Raw genomic sequence first — 20,009 nt, forward strand, 5'->3', positions numbered from 1 at the left:
TTTCTTTTCTTTCTTTTCTTTTTTTTAAACCTATTTTTATGGGTATTTTTCCCCTTCAGAATATTATCAAAAAAAATTTTTTAACTCAAAGGTCAGCTTTTAGCTATTTGATATACACAAGTAAAATATCATTAATTCTTAATGCACATTTAGTCTTATGTTTAAGTTTTATTTTTTTAGAGATCTCTTAAATACTTCAAACAAAGGACAGACTATCACACAAGTCTGGCTATCTGTACTCTCTGGGAAGATTCATCTCTCAATTCTTGCTCTAACTCCATGTGGGGAATAAAAGCAGCATGCAGAGGACCAAAGTGAACAGAACTTTCTTACTGCCTCTCACAATAGCAGTTACCTGTTGTACCTACCAAAGGGTGGACAGCTTTATTGCTTTATTTGTATAGAACTCCTGCTAAAATGGGAGGAGTTTGTGTTAAATAAAAACAGCAACTGACAATCGTGTGACACTAAAATGCTTGATTTGGGACCTTATTCCAGTATTTATTAATTTTTTTTTTTTACTTTTACTTTTTATTTTATTTTTTTTTTTTACTTTTGTGGTGTGATACCTTAGCTTCTGACTTTTTGATAGGCCAGTTCTTATGACTGATAAAATATAAATTAGACTTTGATAGTAAGTAATTGTATTGAATGCTTGAATGGTGCATGTCCAATAAATAATAGTGCTCTGTTGTTTGTTAATTTGTTTGAGATTCAGCCATTTTATAATATATTAGGAAATGCTTGGTTTCATCCTAAATGAAGATGATACACTAAATGATACATCCTTATATCATATAAAACAGTAACAACCAAAGTTCATCTGTTTTCTTAAAGCAAAAGATACATCAGTATGCTTTACTTATACTATATTATTTGCTGTAAATAATGTAAAAATTGATCTAATTTTAAGTGTTTTTGTTTTGTTTTGTCCTCAGAGAGCAAGTCAAAAGGCCTCCAGTGGATAATAGATACAACTATAGCTTATCCCAAAGCTGAACCCATAGATATTCAAACCTGGATCCTTGGATACAGGAAACCAACAGTCACACATGTACATTACAGGTACGAGTTTTGTGTTAGTACTCAGCATATATCCAACTTAAAGTATTATCTCAAGCAGTGTTTTAAAATTAAATTTTTAATCAATAGTGAAAATAGTTGGCTCAAAATCATTCTTATGCTGAATTTTTAATATGAAAATATCATTTGAAGTAGTTATTTTCACTGAGTGATAAAAGTCTCTCAAAATGGTATTCTAGAGGCACTATGATTACTTGATGGCCTGACACTCTGAGCAAGGGTGATTAAGGGCAAACATCAAACATAAATATATACTCATTTGGGCAAAGCAGATTTGTATGAATAGAAATGAAATTTGTTTTTATGTCATTAAATCACATAAGATTTTCCAAATGATTAAATTGAGAATTTAGCTGAAACTTATACTTTAAAATTTTTAGTATTTTAATATTTAACATTTTAACATGTTCATTTGCATAAACAACAGCAAAAACATTTATTGAATATTGCAGCTTCTTGAGATTTTTAAAAGTAGATTGCTTTTTAAAAAAGAGTATCATGCAAATATGTGTAGGTATTTATATCAAAGCATGATGCTGATGAGGCTTGGATAGATTTGACCGCTTTATAAGCCATTTATCTTTACTGTATTTCCTGGCCAAAGATCTCACTCAACCCATGGCAGCTAAGTTACAAACTGAGCAGTTGGTCCACTGAAAGATCACAATTGCCACAAAAGCCCTCAATTCAAGCGGAAAACTACTCAAATTACATACTCACTGCAGGTAGATAGGTACATGTTTTCATATAGATAAACCATCATAGTTTTACACATAGAAGTACAAATTTGGAATAATTTGAAACTAAAATTTTAAAACTTAAAATTAAATGTTACAATTTGCGTTTTTGGTGTGTAAGAGAGGACTATAAAATTACAGTTGAGTCCACTGTGTGACTTAACGTTGCCAAATTATGAAGTTCATGTGTAAGATAAGAAGTAATTCTTGAGAACTGTACTGACTATATTTCACATGTGTTGTCCATTTTACTTACAGAGCACTTACTATATATAAGGCAGTGTGCCAGGCCCTGAAAGAATTTCTCCAGGAACGGTTTTATTTTCATATAGAAGAGGCTTATCTAGCCTTCAATAAACTTTTAAATTGTAATCTATAAATGAAGCTCAATTCTGATGCCCAAGCAAAAATACATGACTGTTGGGTGTATGTTCTGGACATGTGTAGATTGTATTTGAGTCAGATATATGTAGATCTTCCTAGCACATCATACCCAAAAGGAACTGAGACAAGGAAGAAAACATTAATTACAGAGGCATTCTATTATAGTTCACCCTGCTTTCTTTTTTAACCAATAAGTAGAAAACAGTTTTATTTTATGGATTAAAAAATGAATGGAATAATAAGGGATCTTAGAAATTCAAGAAATGTCAATTTTTAGCAAAATTATTTTACCAGAAGTAAGTGCAAGGTCCTGAAATTCACTTGAAGCAGGAGTTCTTAACTGTGGGTCTCATGGATGAACCTGAGAATTTTTCTTTTTTGCCTTCAAAATCAGATGTTGTTTTAATTTTTTGTATTTATTTATTTTGAGAGAGAGAGACAGTTAGATCAAGTGAGGGGGGAGGGGCAGAGAGAGGGGGAGAGAGAGAATTCCAAGCAGGCTCCACACTGTCAGCACAGAGCCTGACGCAGGGCTCAAACTCGAACTGTGAGTTCATGACCTAAGCTGAAACCAAAAGTGGGACACCCAACCAATTGAGTCACCCAGGCGCCCTAGATGTTGTTTTAATTAAAAAAAAAAATTTTGAGTATACTTGACAGACATACAGTGTTACGTTAGCTCCCGGTATATACCACGGTGATCCAGCTTCTCTCTACATTATCCTCACCACAAGTGCAGCTACCATCTGACCTCAGAGAATTTTGAATTTTTCAACTCCTTCTCTATACAAAATGTTCAAGATGTGTGCAGTTTTCTGCAGAGAAGCTTCACAGATTTCAATCTAGTCTCAATATAGATTACGGGTTTAAAAAAAGATTAATGACCCCTGATTTAGAGATCAAAACCAAATAGTAAATAGAAGAGGTGGGATGGTTAGTTTGATACAGAAAAATACTTCTGTTGATAAAAGTGAAGCTTCTCAGAAGTATATTTGACTATAGAAATTTTATTACCGACATAGAAATAATAAAGAAAATTCTAAAATATTAGATTAGCAGAGATGAAATCATGATACAGAACCATATCCTGAAATAGTAATTACAATACACATCATGCCCAGTTATTTATTTACACACACACACACACACACACACACACACACACACACACACACCCTAGGAGTCTCGTGACAGGTAAAGAGATATACTGTTGGTTTGTTTTTTTTTTTATGTTTATTTATATTTGAGAGAGAGAGAGAGAGAGACAGTATGTGAGCTGGGGAGGGGCAGAGAGAAATGGAGACAAAATCTGGAGCAGGCTTTGAGCTATCAGCACATGACCACACTGTCAACACAGAGCCAGACATGGGGCTAAAACTCACAAACTGTGAGATCATGACCTGAGCCAAAGTCAGACGCTTAACCAACCGAGCCACCCAGACACCCTGAGAGATACACTGTTCTTTACAGAAATTTAATAAAAAAAATTTACTGTCTAACCAGTGTTAGGAAAAGGGAAGGACTTAAGTTCAGATGGGAAAGAGAGGGGAAGTGAAAGGGGCAAGAAAGAGTGAGGTGTCTTGGCATCAGGATAGTTTTGAGATTTGCAAGAAGCTTGTGAGAAGGGATGTGGGCCATGTCTGTGGCAGCTGCCAGGGACAAATCTCTATCACCCACGGGTTGACTAGGTCTCCGCCTGTATTGTTCAAGGCCATTTGGACACCCTGGGAGATAAGGAAAGAAAGATTGGCTTTTTGTTTTGGTTGGGGTTTTGGGGGGGAGTTGTCCCCCCCGCCTCCAGTTTTCTCAATTCTAAAATAAACTGTTTATTGTTTATCATGGAGTTTTCCTGGCGGGAATAACACCATAGAAATTAAAATAAATTTAAACAAACATGGTACTCCTTACTCATTTTTTTTTTTCCTGTTCTCAGAAAGATTGGTTTTTGTTCCAACACTCCAGTTGTTTGGTTATATTTTACAAGTTTTAAACAAGGATGAGATGTTTCCAGCTAGAATAAGAGACTTAAAATGCGACATTGGAAATCACGTATATACAAATGTGAATAATGTAAATAACTGAAGTTAAATCTTTCTCTTTTACTGTGGGGTGGTTGGCAAGAAAAACTAAACAGCGCTGACTACTTAAAGCAGGGAACAGGTGCCTAGAGAGATGGAAAAGGTGCTCAGGAAACTGTATAGGCAGATTTTAAAATTATTAGTTAATGTACTTTTTCCCTGAAATTTAGCATAATTTTTCCAGAACTTTTCTATTAAGCCATATGTACAAGCCAATTTTGTTTCGTATCATTTAGAAAGTATTTATTTTCTTCCTAGCTCCAGCTGACTTTTTCTTTTAATAAAGCACCACATCAGTCTTAGAGAATTTAATTGAAATGATTACTTGAGATTATGGTGTAGCTGGGCAAGTTGGTACCGTTGCTAGTTTTTTTCAGTGTGATCTAGGGTATACATGTGAGAGTCAAAAATAATTATTCCATTCTGCTCAGCATTTATCAGATGCCACTTAGAGTATTGAGTGTATTTTAATTGCTCTATTTTAAAAGAAATAATACGGCTGGTAGAAAGTTATGAAAATACCTAATACTGTATATATAAATCCTACAACACGACTACCACTTAAAAGACCATTTTAGATCAAATCAAAGCAAATTTGGGGTTGGTAATAATTAAATGAAACATAATTCCAAGAGAAACTACCAGTTGAAAATATAAATAGGTTAAGGAAAACTTTAACCATCAGTAACCGCTAAGTCTGTAATAAGTTTCTGTATTTATGAAGTACTTTTACCACATTTTAGGTATATTTCATGGAGGACAGCAACTGTCCTTTCCCGTGTGATACATCTGTGCCTCTGGGTGACTGGGGTAGTCTTAGAACACTGTAACATTCCTGACCATCAGAATTTACTTGTCATCATTGATTGTCATCACTTAGTTAACATTAATCAGTAGTTGGGCCACTTTTTATTTCTTTGATACATTTCTTTTCTTGGAAATTATTATCAAGGCTGCCAGGTAAATTCTGCTGCCTCTTCTATACCTCATTGGAATATACAGGTGTAGGGAGATTTCTGAGCAAAAAAAGGCATTTTGGGGGTCGCATGGCTGGTTCAGTCAGAGGGGCACTTGACTCCATCTCAGGGTCATGAGTTTGAGCCCCACGTTGATTTAGAGATTACTTAAGTAAATAAAACTTTTTTTTTTTTTAACGTTTATTTATTTTTGAGACAGAGAGAGACAGAGCATGAGCAGGGGAGGGGCGGAGAGAGAGGGAGACACAGAATCTGAAACAGGCTCCAGGCTCTGAGCGGTCAGCACAGAGCCCGACGCGGGGCTTGAGCTCACTGACCGCGAGATCATGAGCTGAGCCAAAGTTGGCCACTTAACCGACTGAGCCACGCAGGCACCCCAAAACTTTTTTTAAAAAAGGCATTTTCTCCTTCAGAGTGATTCCAGTCATAATGTATTAGTAAAACCAAATACTTAGAAAACATTTAGTCTTTATTTAAATAAGAAAAGACTATCTAGATTACCAGAATGTACGGCAGAACATTCTTCTAGGTTTTAAGTTTCTGTATTGATGCTTAGGAAAAAGCATAAGAGTGCAATAGCTTATTTTAAATGTTCTGAAATAAACTATTTTTTTCCCAAGAGCAGTTTTCTACATTGTCCATTCACTTCTTCTTGGGTTTATATGTAAACTTTTAGGATTTCTGGAAGAGACAAACCCTAAACATGTATGTTACTATATGTTATAAAATACTTTCCTAAAATACCACATAAATGAGAAAGTAAAATTTGTGACATGGTTATATGTTAGATCCCATCTTACAAATAGTGTTGTTATCTGTCAGAAGTCAAACTTTTAAGGCAAATGTTTGGAGCTAATTCCTTAGAAAATTTGCAGTAAGTGGTAACTAATTACCCAGACCATTTTGCTAATTAAACCCAATGCACACGTAGCTCCTCAGGCAAACCATCGTAGGACCTTACTGGCTAGAGGTTGCCCCAGCTTCAGTGAGTGCATTGTTTAAGCACCAAATGATATACTGATTAAAAAGTTTTTTAAAAACCATAAAGCACCTTACAAATGCAAAGTGCCATTATTAAGGTATATAACGTGTATGGACTATTGTCAAATCCAGTGTTAGTAAATTAGTGTTCCTTCCCCATCTAAGCCACTTATTATTTTAAGAGAAAAGAGGTCCTTTCTTATTCCTTACTTTCCACTATTATGTATTATTTAACCAGGGGAATATTTTTTATTAGTATGCATACAACCACATTATTGATCTTTTTCAAAAGTAATGCTTGTTTTAAAAAAGGAACTAAGGCTTAATTATGAGAAACATTTGAGGGAACATTTTTTCCTCCCACTTTCCCTTTTATGTTATTACTGTCACACTGGAAGACAGCTTATTCCTATTAAAGAAGTAATTGGCACAGTGTGCTGCCGTTAAGAACTTAATAGGAAAATTAAACATGATTAGATTTTAACTACAGGGATTGAATGTTTATAAGGATAAAAGCAAAAGTAATCTATATCCTTAATATAAATGTCTTCACTCCAAAAATAAGACATTGAGTTAGAGAAAATGATCCTCTTGTGCAGAAGTAGTTTATATTTTTATTTTAAAAATTTTAAAAGGTGTTGCTTTCACGTCTTATTTGATTGGAATTTTGGTTACTTTGGAGAAGACATCCAATTAAGGACTTTGAGCAGGAACTTACTTTTGGTTTTGGAGGGAGGGAATTCATTCAGAAAATGATTATTTGACTAATTAATATTTTTTAAGAAAATATGTTCACTAGGGGTGCCTGGCTGGTTCAGTCAGTAGAGCCTGCAACTCTTGATCTCAGGGTTGTGAGTTCAAGCTCCACACTGTGTGTAAAGATTACTTAAAAACAAAATCTTGCCATTATTTCCCTTTCCAGTTCCATACCCCTTCTCTCCCACTATCAAAGCCACTACCATAATTTGTGTGTAACCTTCCTGTCCTAATGTTATTACACAGAGACATTTATAACATATAATGTTCTGTATGTTATTAAAAATGTATACAATCATATGTAGTTTATCATTTTACAACATGTATTTTTTCCGCTCTGTATTATTTCCTAGATCTTTTTGTTTTTACATTTATGGTTCCCTTTCATTTATTTGAACTGTTAACACGCTATTCTGTTCCCATGATATGATTGTCACACATCATCTATTCATTCTCCTACTGTTGGATACTTGTTTCTTCAGTATTTTTGCTACTATAATAAACAATGTTGAATGAACATTTTTATACCTCTTTCACTAAGCATGTACTTGTGAGAGTTAAAGTAGGGTGTGTCTCCGCCCAGCGGTAGAAGTGCCAGATCATAGGGTATGCACATTTTTACCTTTATTGCGTAGAGTCAAATAGCTCTCAAAGTGGTGACATCAGATTACAATCTCATTAGCAGTATAAAGATCACCTCTTCCAGTATATATGTCAAAGTCATCACCTTTAACTTTTTCAAGTGTGATACACTTGAAATGTTATATATTATTTAGCCCTCAGGTTTCATACGTATGAAATACGTATATAATCCTGCAATCTGATAGTACAATCCACTGCCATGAAACAAAGATTAGGGTGAAGCTAACATCTTTAAGCATTCAATCGCTGTTAGAAATCTTACTGGTTTGCTCATGGCTGTCTGTCTTCCACATCTAGAACTGAACCCCCGTGAGAGCAGATACTTCATCTGTCTTGTTTCACAATTCCCAGAGCAATGCTGGCATACAGTAGAAATGCAATACTTATGAATGTACGAAGGCTAAAGTTTATGCTGTCTAGACATGCACTGTCCAGTTATAGCAGCCACTAGCCACATGTGACTGTTGAGCCCCTAAAATGTGGCTAGTCTGATTTGAGATGTTTTTTAAGTGTAAAATACACACTGAATTTCAACAACTAGGAGGAAAAAGGAATCTGAAATATCTCATTAATGATTTTTGTTGATGACATGTTGAAATGATAATATTTTAGATTGGGAGGGTTAAAGGAGTACATTTCTCTAATGCTGTTAGATGCCTTCTGTTACGTACTTTGTAAAACATTAAAATTATTTTCAGAAATAAAAGTTTGCAACTATGGGAAATATTTCATAGAGGGAAGATGCTGTTCCAGCATGCTCCCATAAAATTCCCTTTTTATATTTCCCTTTAATATTTGTTTTTATGTATGTTTTTAATGTAGCTGTAGCTGTAATAGGCATAAAAGTTATTTGTATGCTACTTTTTCATAGAGCATTTTAATGAACATTGTACCCATACTTCCTATGTACTAGGTGTTACGATTATAAATTTTGTAAGTATTTTAAACTATTGTTATAAAGTCTTTACATTTTTAGTGCCTTTCCAAAATCCTACATAGTATATACATTTAATGACCCATTTCCCTATTAGTCATAGACTTGTCAGATTTTATTCTTGACTTTTAATGCCATGCTGAATATATTAGTACTTACATATAGCTCCCTCCACCCCATGTTTTAGATTCCTTTTATAGTAGATATTTTTAACCTGTTATTTCTGATGTTAGCTTGGAGAGTATTATTAAAGTTACATCTGAATGGGGAAAGTGATTGTCAGAGAGATGAGGGAAAAGTGTATGAGAAAAATTACCGACATACAAAAACAGTATATTATTTTGGTAATTTTATGCATAAACCTAATATATTTGTGATTCTGGTTTTCCTTTCTGTTTTTTTTCCTTACTTCCTAAAACAACAAAATTTAAAAATCACAAGTTTTTGTAAGTTTTAGAGGCTATAATTTCAGAAATAGTTTTTCTCTCTAAAACTTTTCTTATGGAAAATATCAAACCTATAAATTCAGCCCAGGTGCCTATCCTGCTCTTATGGGGAATGTTGTTTTCCCTATGCTATTTTCCAGAACCCGCTGGAATATTTTGAAGCAAGTCTCAAATATCCTATCATTTCATTTGTAAATATTTCATTACATATTCTCTAAAATATGAGTTCTTTTGTAAAAAAAAAATTACATAGTATCATACCTAAAAGTGTTAATAACAGTTCCTTAATACCATCAGATATCTAGACAATTGTCAATTTTTCTGAATTATCTCATAAGTGATTTTTTATTATTTATTTATTTATTTATTTATTTCAACGTTTATTTATTTTTGAGACAGAGAGAGAGACAAAGGATGAACAGGGGAGGGTCAGAGAGAGAGGGAGACACAGAACCTGAAACAGGGTCCGGGCTCTTGAGTTGTCAGCACAGAGCCCGACACGGGCTCGAACTCACAGACTGTGAGATCATGACCCGAGCTGAAGTCGGATGCTGAACTGACTGAGCCACCCAGGCGCCCCTCATAAGTGATTTTTTAAAAACAGTTTGGATTCAATTAGATTATAATTGGTCAATATATCTCTTATGTTTCTTTTTATTTACTGATTTCCCCCTCTCTTTCTTTTTTCTTGTCCTTGTAGTTTATTTTTGAGGGTACCAGATTATTTGCCCTGCAGGCTGGCTACAATTTTTATTTTGCTGATTGTATCCTGTGTATTTCTCTGTCCCTTCTGTTTCCTGTTAATTGGGGGGTAGGGACTAAAACTTCATCAGATTGAAGTTTGAATTTGCTTGATAAGAAATGCTTCATAAATAATGATTCTTACTTCCATCAGGATGCATAAAATGTCTGGTTGTCAGAAATGATTTTTGAATGCTTTTATTAGCTAAAAAACTTCAAAAAAAATACATCCAATGCTTTCAGGAAAAAATGATACTTCCTCATTCCATCCCTTTAACCCCGTGATGTTAGGAACTTCAATTTAGAATTGGGGCCTCTTCTGGCATGTAACACATAACAAGTATCAATTTTGCCTAAAATACCCTCCTAGTGATCTTATATGAAGGTTCATAGCCTTATATTATTTCATGAACCATTAAAAAGGGTTTTTCCCTGTGTCCCAAACTATAAAGGTGTTGGAAATGTTCTAAACTTAATTGAACAATGAACTATATATCATCCACTGGGATGACTGGTAGTTGTTTTAGTCAGGATTTCTTCAGGGAAATAGAACCAAGAGGATATACAGAGTGATCTGTAAGATGAGGTTCAATTTAGGAATGGCTTTCATGATTGTGGAGGCAGAGCAGTCCCATAATCTGTTGTCTGCAAGCTGAAGAACCACCAAAGCAAGTGGAAAATTCTGTCTGAGTCCCGAGGTCTGCGAAAGGGAGGGCAGGAGAGGCTGATGGTGTAAGTACCTATCTGAGTCTGAAAGCCCAAGAAGCAGGGCCACTAATGTCTCTAAGTCGGGAAAAGACAGCTAAGCTCAAGCAGAGAGAGCAGACTCACCCTTCTTCCACTTTGTTCTATTCATACCTTCAATGGATTGTGTGATGCCCATCTGCATTGATGGGGGCATCAATCAAATCTTCTTTACTAAATCTACTGATTCAAATGTTAATCTCTTCTAGGCACACCCAGAAATAATGTTTACCAGCTATCTGGGCATTCCTTATCCTGGTCAAGTTGACATGTAAAGTTAACCATCACAAAAGTCTACATAGAAAACCCAAGAGACTTGAGTTGACCATCTATTTATAGAGTTCAGTAATCTTCATATAAAATCACTACAGAAAAATCATTGGTATCCCTTATCTTGGCAATAAATAGGAAATACAATTTTTTAAAAACATACTCTTCCCAGAAGCAAGACTATAAAGTACCTAGCAATAAAACTTAACGAAAAAATGTATAATGTTTATTTTTTATGAAGAAAAAATATAAAACTTCATTGAAGAACATAAAAGACCTGAATAAATGGAAAGAGAGACTGTGCTCATAGAGGGGAAGACTCAAAATTACAAAGATGTTAGTTCTCCCAAATTAATCAATAAATTTAACATAATTACAGTTACAAGAGGGTTTTTCTGGAAACTTGACAAGATTGTTCTAAAGTTCATTTGAGAGAGCAGAGATAACGGAACATAGCTAAGGTAGTTCGAAGACGAAAGAAACAGAGGAATACTTCCTACCAGATGTCAGGGTTTAATGTAATTATGAGGGCAGGGCCAGATCAATGGAAAGATTTAAAAATCCAGACTTATTTTGGGACTTCTATATGATTTAGTAAGTATCACTTATCAGAGGAACATGAACAGACTATTCAACAAATGAAGTGGTTTGAGACCATTGGTTTTATATCACATATAGTGACCTACCATAGAGTTGCTATTCAACTGTGGACAGACAACGCCTCTGGTGGGGAGGGATCTTTTTTCTCATTATAGTATTTGAAGTTTTTTTTTACAACGTGAATGTATTAATTCTTCAATTTAAAACCTAATCAAAAAAAGAAATTGCCTGTAGAATTTAGGATTTTGGTCTAATAGTCCTTTGCATAATTTCAACAAACGCATTTTCATCAGGTAGTTATAAGTATTTAATAAGTTCACATGTAAAATAAATATCATTTGGAGCACTTGGGTGGCTCAGTCAGTTAAGCATCCAACTTCGGCTCAGGTCATGATCTCACAGTTTGTGAATTTGAGCCCTGCTTTGGCTTTTGTGTCTCTTTTTCTGTGTTTCCCCCGCTCACACTCTGTCTCTCCCTCTCTCTCTCAAAAATAAATAAACATTTAAATAAGTTAAAATATATATATATAATTTAATAGATGCTAAATAGATTTTACCCCTTTAAATCCGGCATATTGAAATACTCAAATTGTATAGTCTAGATTTTCATATTCTAGTGCTTTATCCATAATTTAAAAGTGAACTTTAAGAGGCTTAAATTTCTATAATATATTTTTGGTGTAAAAGTTGGAAGAAAGTAGGATAAAATTAATATGGTGAAAATCAGTCATTTAACATAATGGGGACCAAATTCCAGGTCACCTTTTCCCAGTAACTGTAAGTCTAAAGTAGTTCACACCTAAGTGATACACACTTAGGTACTAATGATGCACCCTTAGAGGTTTACCACCCTCTGCCCCAGCCCCCAAATTACCCATCTGGGAGTGAGGTGATAAGAGTGCCTCTTGAGCTAAAATTAGGCTTTCTTTTTTCCTAGCAGAAGGACATAGTGTCTTGTCTTTAGTTTTTCTTTTTTTTTTTTTTTTTTTACATTTTTTCTTAATGTTTATTTATATTTGAGAGAGAGACAGAGTGCGATCTGGGGAGGGGCAGAAAGAGGGGGAGACACAGAATCTGAAGCAGGCTCTAGGCTTCAGACTCCACAGAGCCTGACGCGGGGCTCCAACTCAAAAACTGTGAGATCATAACCTGAGAAGAAGTCAGACGCTTAACCAACTAAGCCACCCAGGCGCCCCTGTCTTTACTTTTTTTTATGCTAGGGTTTTCTCTATCCTTGCTTAAAATTATTGTTCATTTCACCCCTACTTCTGCTGTGTCTAATAATTCTCTTCTTCTTCCTGTCTGCTTTTCTTCTCACCTCTTGTTTTCTGTTGCTTTGTCTCTGTATCCTAGCCTCTCCCTGGAAAAGCATGGACATTTTTGTCTTCAGTCACTATTCAGAACTTCTAGTTGGCAAATGGAAAGTTACACATTAAATTCAGTCTTCAAGTTTTTAGTTCTGCTTGGCTGTTTTTATTAATGTTCACCACCCACAAGTCCATTCTTTTCTGTACCCACAGGTTTCCCCTCCCCCCTTTCCTTTAAGAAAAGAAAACATCTTAGTTTGGCAGCATTTAGGATGCCGGAGGCATTGGTCTTAATTGAATTTTGACTGAATTGTGTGTTGAATTCTGTATTTCTGTAATGAGGTTGAAATTTGAAAGAGGTGAACCATCATTTCAAGTGAGATAAAATCTTCATCCTCTACTTAGAAGATAGACTTAATTTCTTCGCAAATATTGATAAAAAGTTATACATGGAAGAAATTTTGTACTGTTGACATAGTTGAGATCAAAAACCAAAACCTATAAATCTAATTTACTAAGTTATTTTCAGTATGTGAATCTGGACATAATATGATTTGGAGAACTAGGATGAGATTTGGAAATGAAGAGCCCTCTCCCCACCTCCCTGGCCTCTTTAGGATCAAGCACAGTGACTGCCACTGGTATTCAGAAACTATTTTTGTTTTCTAACGGTTAATTTAGTGTTGTTAGAAATATTATATTCCGAAAATAAAAAAAAATTCTTAGCATTTAATTTTTGATTGAATAATGGTTAAGCATAACTCTCACTGAAGATCACTATCTTTTAGTTACTTGAAGTCAGTTGAATCTGAGAAGTGGCAGGGCTAGCTAGGTCTTTTTGTCTAACCACTCATTTAATGCAGGATCACACACACACACACACACACACACACACACACACACACAGTGACAAATTGCTTAAATATAGACTTCTCCAGGATCCTGTTTTTAGCCCTCTTTTGTCTGTGGAGGTTGAGTTCATAGTAGAGTAAATAGAAACAGCCCCTCTAGAGTCTTACTGCTAGTTCTCAGCCCTTCTACCAAGTTCCAGACCCTCATTTCACTCTCCTTACTGGGATAACAAGTTGTTGTTTCTGCAAGCCTGGTATTTCTAACACTGAACTCACTTTCCTTCACACAAACTTGTTTCTCCTGGATGTCTAAGTGGGATTTATGCTGATATCATTCTGCCCTCACCCAGAATGAAAATTTTGAATTTCTTTGACCCTTCTAGTTTTTAATTTAATTCTGCATCTCAAATTCAGCTACCAATTCCTATGAAGGAAACCTCTGTGATGTTTCTATTTTTTTTTTTTTTAATCTAAATACCACAGACTAGTTCAGGCCTCATTACCTTTTACTTGGAGTGTATTTTCTTGTTAAATATTCCCTTTATTGATATTGGTTCCATCTTCAGTCTGTTTTACTTATTTTACTGCTATATTCCTCTTCCTACAGCATGATACCTTCTTTTTCCTTTTTCCTTTTTATTTTTGTTTTGTTATAAACATTAGTGGGACAATTGGCATGATTTGAATGAAGTTTGTAGATTTTAGATTAGATAATAATATTGTATCAGTGTTAATCTGATTTTGATCATTCCATTATGGTTATGTAAGAGACTGCCCTTGTATTTAGAAAATACACATGGAAGTATTTAGGGGACACTAATTTACTCTCAAAAGTTGAAAACTCATATGTATATGTGTCAGAAAGATATATATAGAGAGAAGGAATGTTAACATAAAGCAAATGTGGGAAATACTGATATTTGGGGAATCTGAATGAAGCATATATGTGAATTCTTTGTACTATTTTTACAAATTTTTTTGTGAAATTATTTCAAGATTAAAAGTTTTAAAAAGTCGGGGCACCTGGGTGGCTCAGTCGGTTAAGCATCCAACTCTTGGTTTCGGCTCAGGTCATGATCTCACGGTTTATGAGATTGAGCCCTGCATTGGGCTCTGTGCTGACAGCGTGGAGCCTGCGTGGGATTCCCTCTCTCTCTCTCTCTCTCTCTCTCTCTGGCCCTCCCTCCCCTCTTTATTTCAAAATAAATAAGCTTAAAAAAAAAGTTTTAAAAAGTCATTAGAGAGACAGGGAGAATTCTCTGTGCCTTCCCCTCAATTTTTCTGTGAACCTTAAACTGCTCTTAAAAAAAATAGCCTTAACAGTAAATTTTTAAGTTATTAGACTCATGGAAAGTGTAATAGTGTGATTCTCTTAAGCAAATATACCAGTGTCGTGTTTTGCTTACTTGATAGTTCAGTTCACTCAGCAAGCATTTATTAAGCATCTTACTGTGTCTCAAAAGATACAACGTGAATAAAGATATAAATAAATTTGAGTTCTAAACAATGCCACTTCATTGTTTATACCTTCACGTGGCATGTTGGTTTGCTATAGTTTTGATTATTACAAGGAGCAGGGCTCAAGGAGAAGGGGTCCCAGGCTGAATTTTTCCTGACTATGAAAGGAAGCAGTGGCCCATGTGCTATTTGCCTTCTCTCCTTCTACGTAAACGTTAAAGTCACTTGAAATTCTCTCCTATATGACCCTACATTTGCTGCCTTAGAGCCTTGGTTTATCCATGTATTAAAGTGGGTATAAGTTTATATCTGAGTTACTAAATTCTGTTTTCAGATAACTGAGGGTTTTTTTTTTAACGTTGCTAGTGGATTCAGGGGGAAGCTATAAATATTACATTTTAGCATGTTGAGGGTGAAGGCTTGAGCAGCTTACCTCAGGACAGTGGCTCAAAGCAAAACTTCTGGAACTTGAATGCTGGGAGATACTCTGATATGTTCAATTTGGCAGTTGCCTGTTCTTGTCCATAAATCTGCTTTTGGTGACAAGCAGTTTCTGCATTTCTGAGTTATTCTTATCACACCCGTCCTGGTGGGTGTCACTTAACTACACCCGTGGTACTGATGGCTGTCTACACATGGCACCTCGTAAGTTTTATAGTGGCAGATTACTTTCATTTTAAGTCAGTTCAGCAAGCTCGAGTTCCCACAAAGGATTGGGCACTGATTTACGCACCAGGTATGCAACGATGAGGACAGCACAGTCTAATAGAGGCCATAGACACATGAGAAAATACATAGAATGTAAACTAATAAGCATAGTTACAAGGGACAGAGTTGGCACTGAGAAGGAATTATTAACTGTGTAGGAGAAGAGGAGGAAGAAGCTGAAGGGGAAGAGGACAAAGGGGAAGAGAGCCAAATCCTTCTTCCATAGTAGGAAGTCAGTGAATAAATTTGAAGTTGGATAATCTAGAAATAGTGGTAGCAGCATGTTTATAAGCAAGATGGAGGTAAATGGCAAAAGAAAATTGAAAAGGGCTGTATCTGAGAAACAGGTATCTCAGTAGGGAAAAAATAGGCCTATTATTTTTCATGTGAACCTTGGAGTACTCTGACTCTTGAAAACTATATGCATATTGTTACTTTGTTAACAACTAAAAAAATTTTTTTAAATCCTAATTGCTTTTTTAGGCCAACTGAAGTGAGGCCATTTCCACGTATCCTGTGCCATAAGTAGACAACACACCCCCTTCCTTTAAAGTCACACAGAAGTTCTTTAAATTCCTTACACAACATTGACCATATTCTGGCAGTAGAGTATTTGTTTACTTTTCCCTCTGCTAGATTATTAGGTTTTTGAAAGCAGGAACTGTGCATCTCAAAATCTTCCTCAGTGTTTATTAGCTCCCTTACTTGGAGTTGGCATAACTGAATCGAGGGTTTAGCCATGTTGTTTGTTAGCTAGCTCCCACTTTGGATTCTCGGTACCATGAAAATTCAAATGTTCTAACAAATGTATAGAGGTGCCAGCTGCTAAGCATTATTTATATCTTTTTTTGCAAGTGTAATTTGTCTAGTGCTCTTAAATCTGATTCAATGGATTTTGGTAAAATACTCTATTTAAGAGCACGTTCTGGGGGCGCTTGGGTGGCTTGGTTGGTTAAGCATCGCACTCTTGGTTTCAGCTCAGGTCATGATCTCACGGGTTTGTGAGTTCGAGCCCCACATTGGGCTCAGCACTGGGCATGGAGCCTGCTTGGGATTCTATTTCTCCCCCTCTGCCCTCTGCCCCAATTGTGTGCTCATTCTTTCCCTCAAAATAAATAAATAAACTTTTTTTTTTTTTTAAGAGCACATTCTGGATTACTGATGATTAGAATTTTTGTTTCTTGAAAATTAGAAGCTAGTTTCTAATTTGGATAGCTACTGGTATTGGAAAGATTTATTTCTGTTATTTCTTTATTTATTTATTTCCCACAAGAACTCCTTTTATTTGATTCCAAGAGGACTGGTATTGAGTGCATTTGATACTTTGCCATATTAGGGGATTAGTTGTTTTAATATTTTAATCCCACGGTGATCAAACAGAGTAATAAAAGTAGATTGCTCTTGAGGGAGCATTTGGTCTGCCCTTCTGGCTGTCTCCTCAGGCCTAGAGAATGTCCAAGCTGTTCTAGGCAGATGGTAGGGAAGGTTTTCTGTTAAAACACAGCCCCATTTCCACACTCACCCCCACTTAAAGCAATATATACTTCACCAGCGTCACCAAGTTCTTTCAAGAGTCCAGTTGGTAAATCCAAACTCCTCTGTTTAATTCAGCCATATTTTTAGTCACTTTTCTCCTTATAAGGTGGGGCTTTAAAATTTTTTTAAAATGTTTATTTTTTGAGAGAGAGACAGAAAGGGCACATGAGTGGGGGAAGAGCAGAGAGAGGGAGACAGGATCCGAAGCAGGCTCCACACTGATAGCAGAGAGCCCGATGTGGGGCTTGAACTCACAAACTGTGAGATCATGGCCTGAGCTGAAGTGGGATGCTTAACCAACTGAGCCACCCAGGTGCCCCTAAAGATGTTTTAAATACTATTTCAAGATATTCTTTAGCCCTATGGCTCTTGCTAAGTTTTCCTTAGGTTGATTAGGCCTGATTTTATATTTACAGAAATAGTATACTTTTATAAGTCAAAAAGTAATGCAAATAATTCCCCAAACCATTTGGCTGCTATTCAGTGTGGTAGAAGTGAGTAGTTTAAAGGGTGTTGCTTATATTGCAAAACTGTGTTAAGATAGTATTAAATTATCTAAAAGTAAAAAGTCAGTAATTTGTAATGCCATTCAGTTAAAAAATAAAACCCAGTTTTTAACTTTAAGTTTTTAATTTTAAAACATTCCTGGAGTTTCCGGATGAAGTTAACCAACTTTCCTAAAAATCCAAATATTCAAGGATATCTAATTTGGAGGAAACAGATGATTACATTTTCCTGAACGGTTAAATTCCCCGCGTGGCCCTGGGCACACCTTCCTTGTACCTGGAACTGTGCTGGCTGGAGTTGTGAGGCTTTCTTCTGCCTGGACTCTGCCCCATACATACATAGCTCAGGGCTCATCCAGAGACTTGAAGTTGTGACTCCCCGCTCTAAATTTTAAGCCTCCCTGTGTGGCACTAACTGGGAATTTCCCTCAGGTAAAAAGCTGGAAGAAATGGAAAACTCGCCCAGTACCGTTCCTGCCTTGCCCGTGTTGACTCTCCTCCAATATCTGCCTGTCTTTAGTCACTCTCCAGTGCTCTCTACTAATTACTTTTGGTGTTCTGTCCAGAATGTATAACTGGAACCTGTGAACTCCTCGGCCATTATAAGAGGCAGAACTCATCTCTTGTCTCATTTTAGTGGATATTACAAGTCACAGGGAGAGTTAGAGCTAACTCTCAGATTTTAAGAGGTGAAAGTATAGATTTTGCTCTTGAGTATGCCCCCGTTCACTTTTTTGGCCTTTTAAGTAGTACTGTGTTGTGCCAAAGTTACTATAAACATTGGCACTGAAGTCAAATGGCAGTACTTAGTAAAAAGATGATTACCTGTATAATTCAGAATATTTTTATTAAGATTAATATTGAAATGAAAACACAAGAGCTCTGTATACTTAAAGAGAACTCCTAGATGGATCCCCAAGAATATGTCCCCAAATTTGCATATCCCGGTTGTGAAACATTGCTGGCTATCCTCCAAAGCAGAGCCTCTGACTTTTGCTATTCTCCAGTTTAAAAATCTTTCCATGAGAGGCATTCTCATAAATTGCTGGTGGGAATATAAATTGATATAATCTTTATGAAGACAATTTGGCCACATTTTTCAAAATTACTAATACATTTAGCCATGACTTAGCAATTTCATTTTGGAATTTTACCCTGTAGATGCACTTGTACACATAAGAATGGACATTTGCATAATGTTCTTCATTGCCACATTGTTTAGAATAACAACAGATGATGGGGTGCCTGGGTGGCTCAGTTGGTTAAGGGTGTGAATTTAGCTCAGGTCATGATCTCATGGTTCTGAGTTGAACCCTGTATGGGGCTCTCTGCTGTTAGATTGGAGCCCTCTGTTTCCCTCTCTACCTGTCTCTCCCCAACTTGTGCTCAGGCACCCGTGTGTGTCTCTCTCTAAAAAATAAATAAATGTTAAAAAATAAGAATAACAAAAGATGAGACTCTGTCTATTATTAGGAAATAATTAATGTTTACTGTGTATTAAGAGACTACAGTTAAATTAGAAAATAATTTCAACAACAAAATATTTTTAACAGAAATGATAAGGAAAATATAAAAATTTATAGGATATAGCATAATCTGTGTCAAGAGGAAAATTTATAGCCTTAAAAACCTTCTGTTAGAAAAGAAAAAAACCTGAAAATCAGCGATCTAAATGTCTATCTCGGAAAGTTAGAAAAAGAAAAGCAAATTAAATACAAAGATAGTGGAAATCAGGGAATAATAATATAGGAGAATTTCTTGAAATCAAAAACATACAGTAGAAAGAATAACACTAAAAAAATTTTTTTTAAGCACTATAAAATTGACTCCTGGCAAGGCTGATCAAGAAAAAAAGAAGGCCCATATTGCCAATATCAGGAATGAAAAAGTGGACATTACTACAGATTCTATAGTCACTAAAAGGACAAAAAAGGACATTAAGTATAATTCTTCCAGAGCATAGAAAAGGGGATACTTCTGGGCTTGTTTTATGAAACCAATATAACTCTGATATCAAAACCTGAACCAAGGATATTATAAGAAAGGAAAATTTACAGGCAAATTTCTTCCATGATTATAAATCCAAGACTAACCCAGCAATATATAAAAAACATATCAGATTGCATACCAAGAACATATATTCCACAAATGAAAGTTTTGTTTAACATTCAAAACTGGTCAAAAAAAAAATTCAAAAAACAATTTAATTCATCACATTAACAGAATAAAGGAAGAAATTATAAAAACATGTCAATAGATGGAAACAATTG

The 20,009-nt window shown here is 35.5% G+C and overlaps 1 protein-coding gene across 5 annotated transcripts in view; it reads left to right on the forward strand.

Annotated features, from left to right (window-relative positions):
• The window catches only part of LPGAT1 (lysophosphatidylglycerol acyltransferase 1), a 74,167-nt gene that overhangs the window by 42,764 nt on the left and 11,394 nt on the right, over positions 1-20,009 (forward strand). For 4 of the 5 annotated variants that reach the window (XM_042976564.1, XM_007096161.3, XM_042976566.1 and 1 more), the window contains one exon: positions 939-1,065. In XM_042976564.1, coding sequence (XP_042832498.1) covers positions 939-1,065 — 127 coding nt within the window. Of the gene's footprint in view, positions 1-938; positions 1,066-2,078; positions 2,638-20,009 lie in introns of those variants that run through there. The other variant, XM_042976567.1, reaches the window with a different exon arrangement.

Source organism: Panthera tigris, chromosome F3 (genome assembly GCF_018350195.1).
Source record: "Panthera tigris isolate Pti1 chromosome F3, P.tigris_Pti1_mat1.1, whole genome shotgun sequence".
NCBI classification, from domain to species: Eukaryota; Metazoa; Chordata; class Mammalia; order Carnivora; family Felidae; genus Panthera; species Panthera tigris.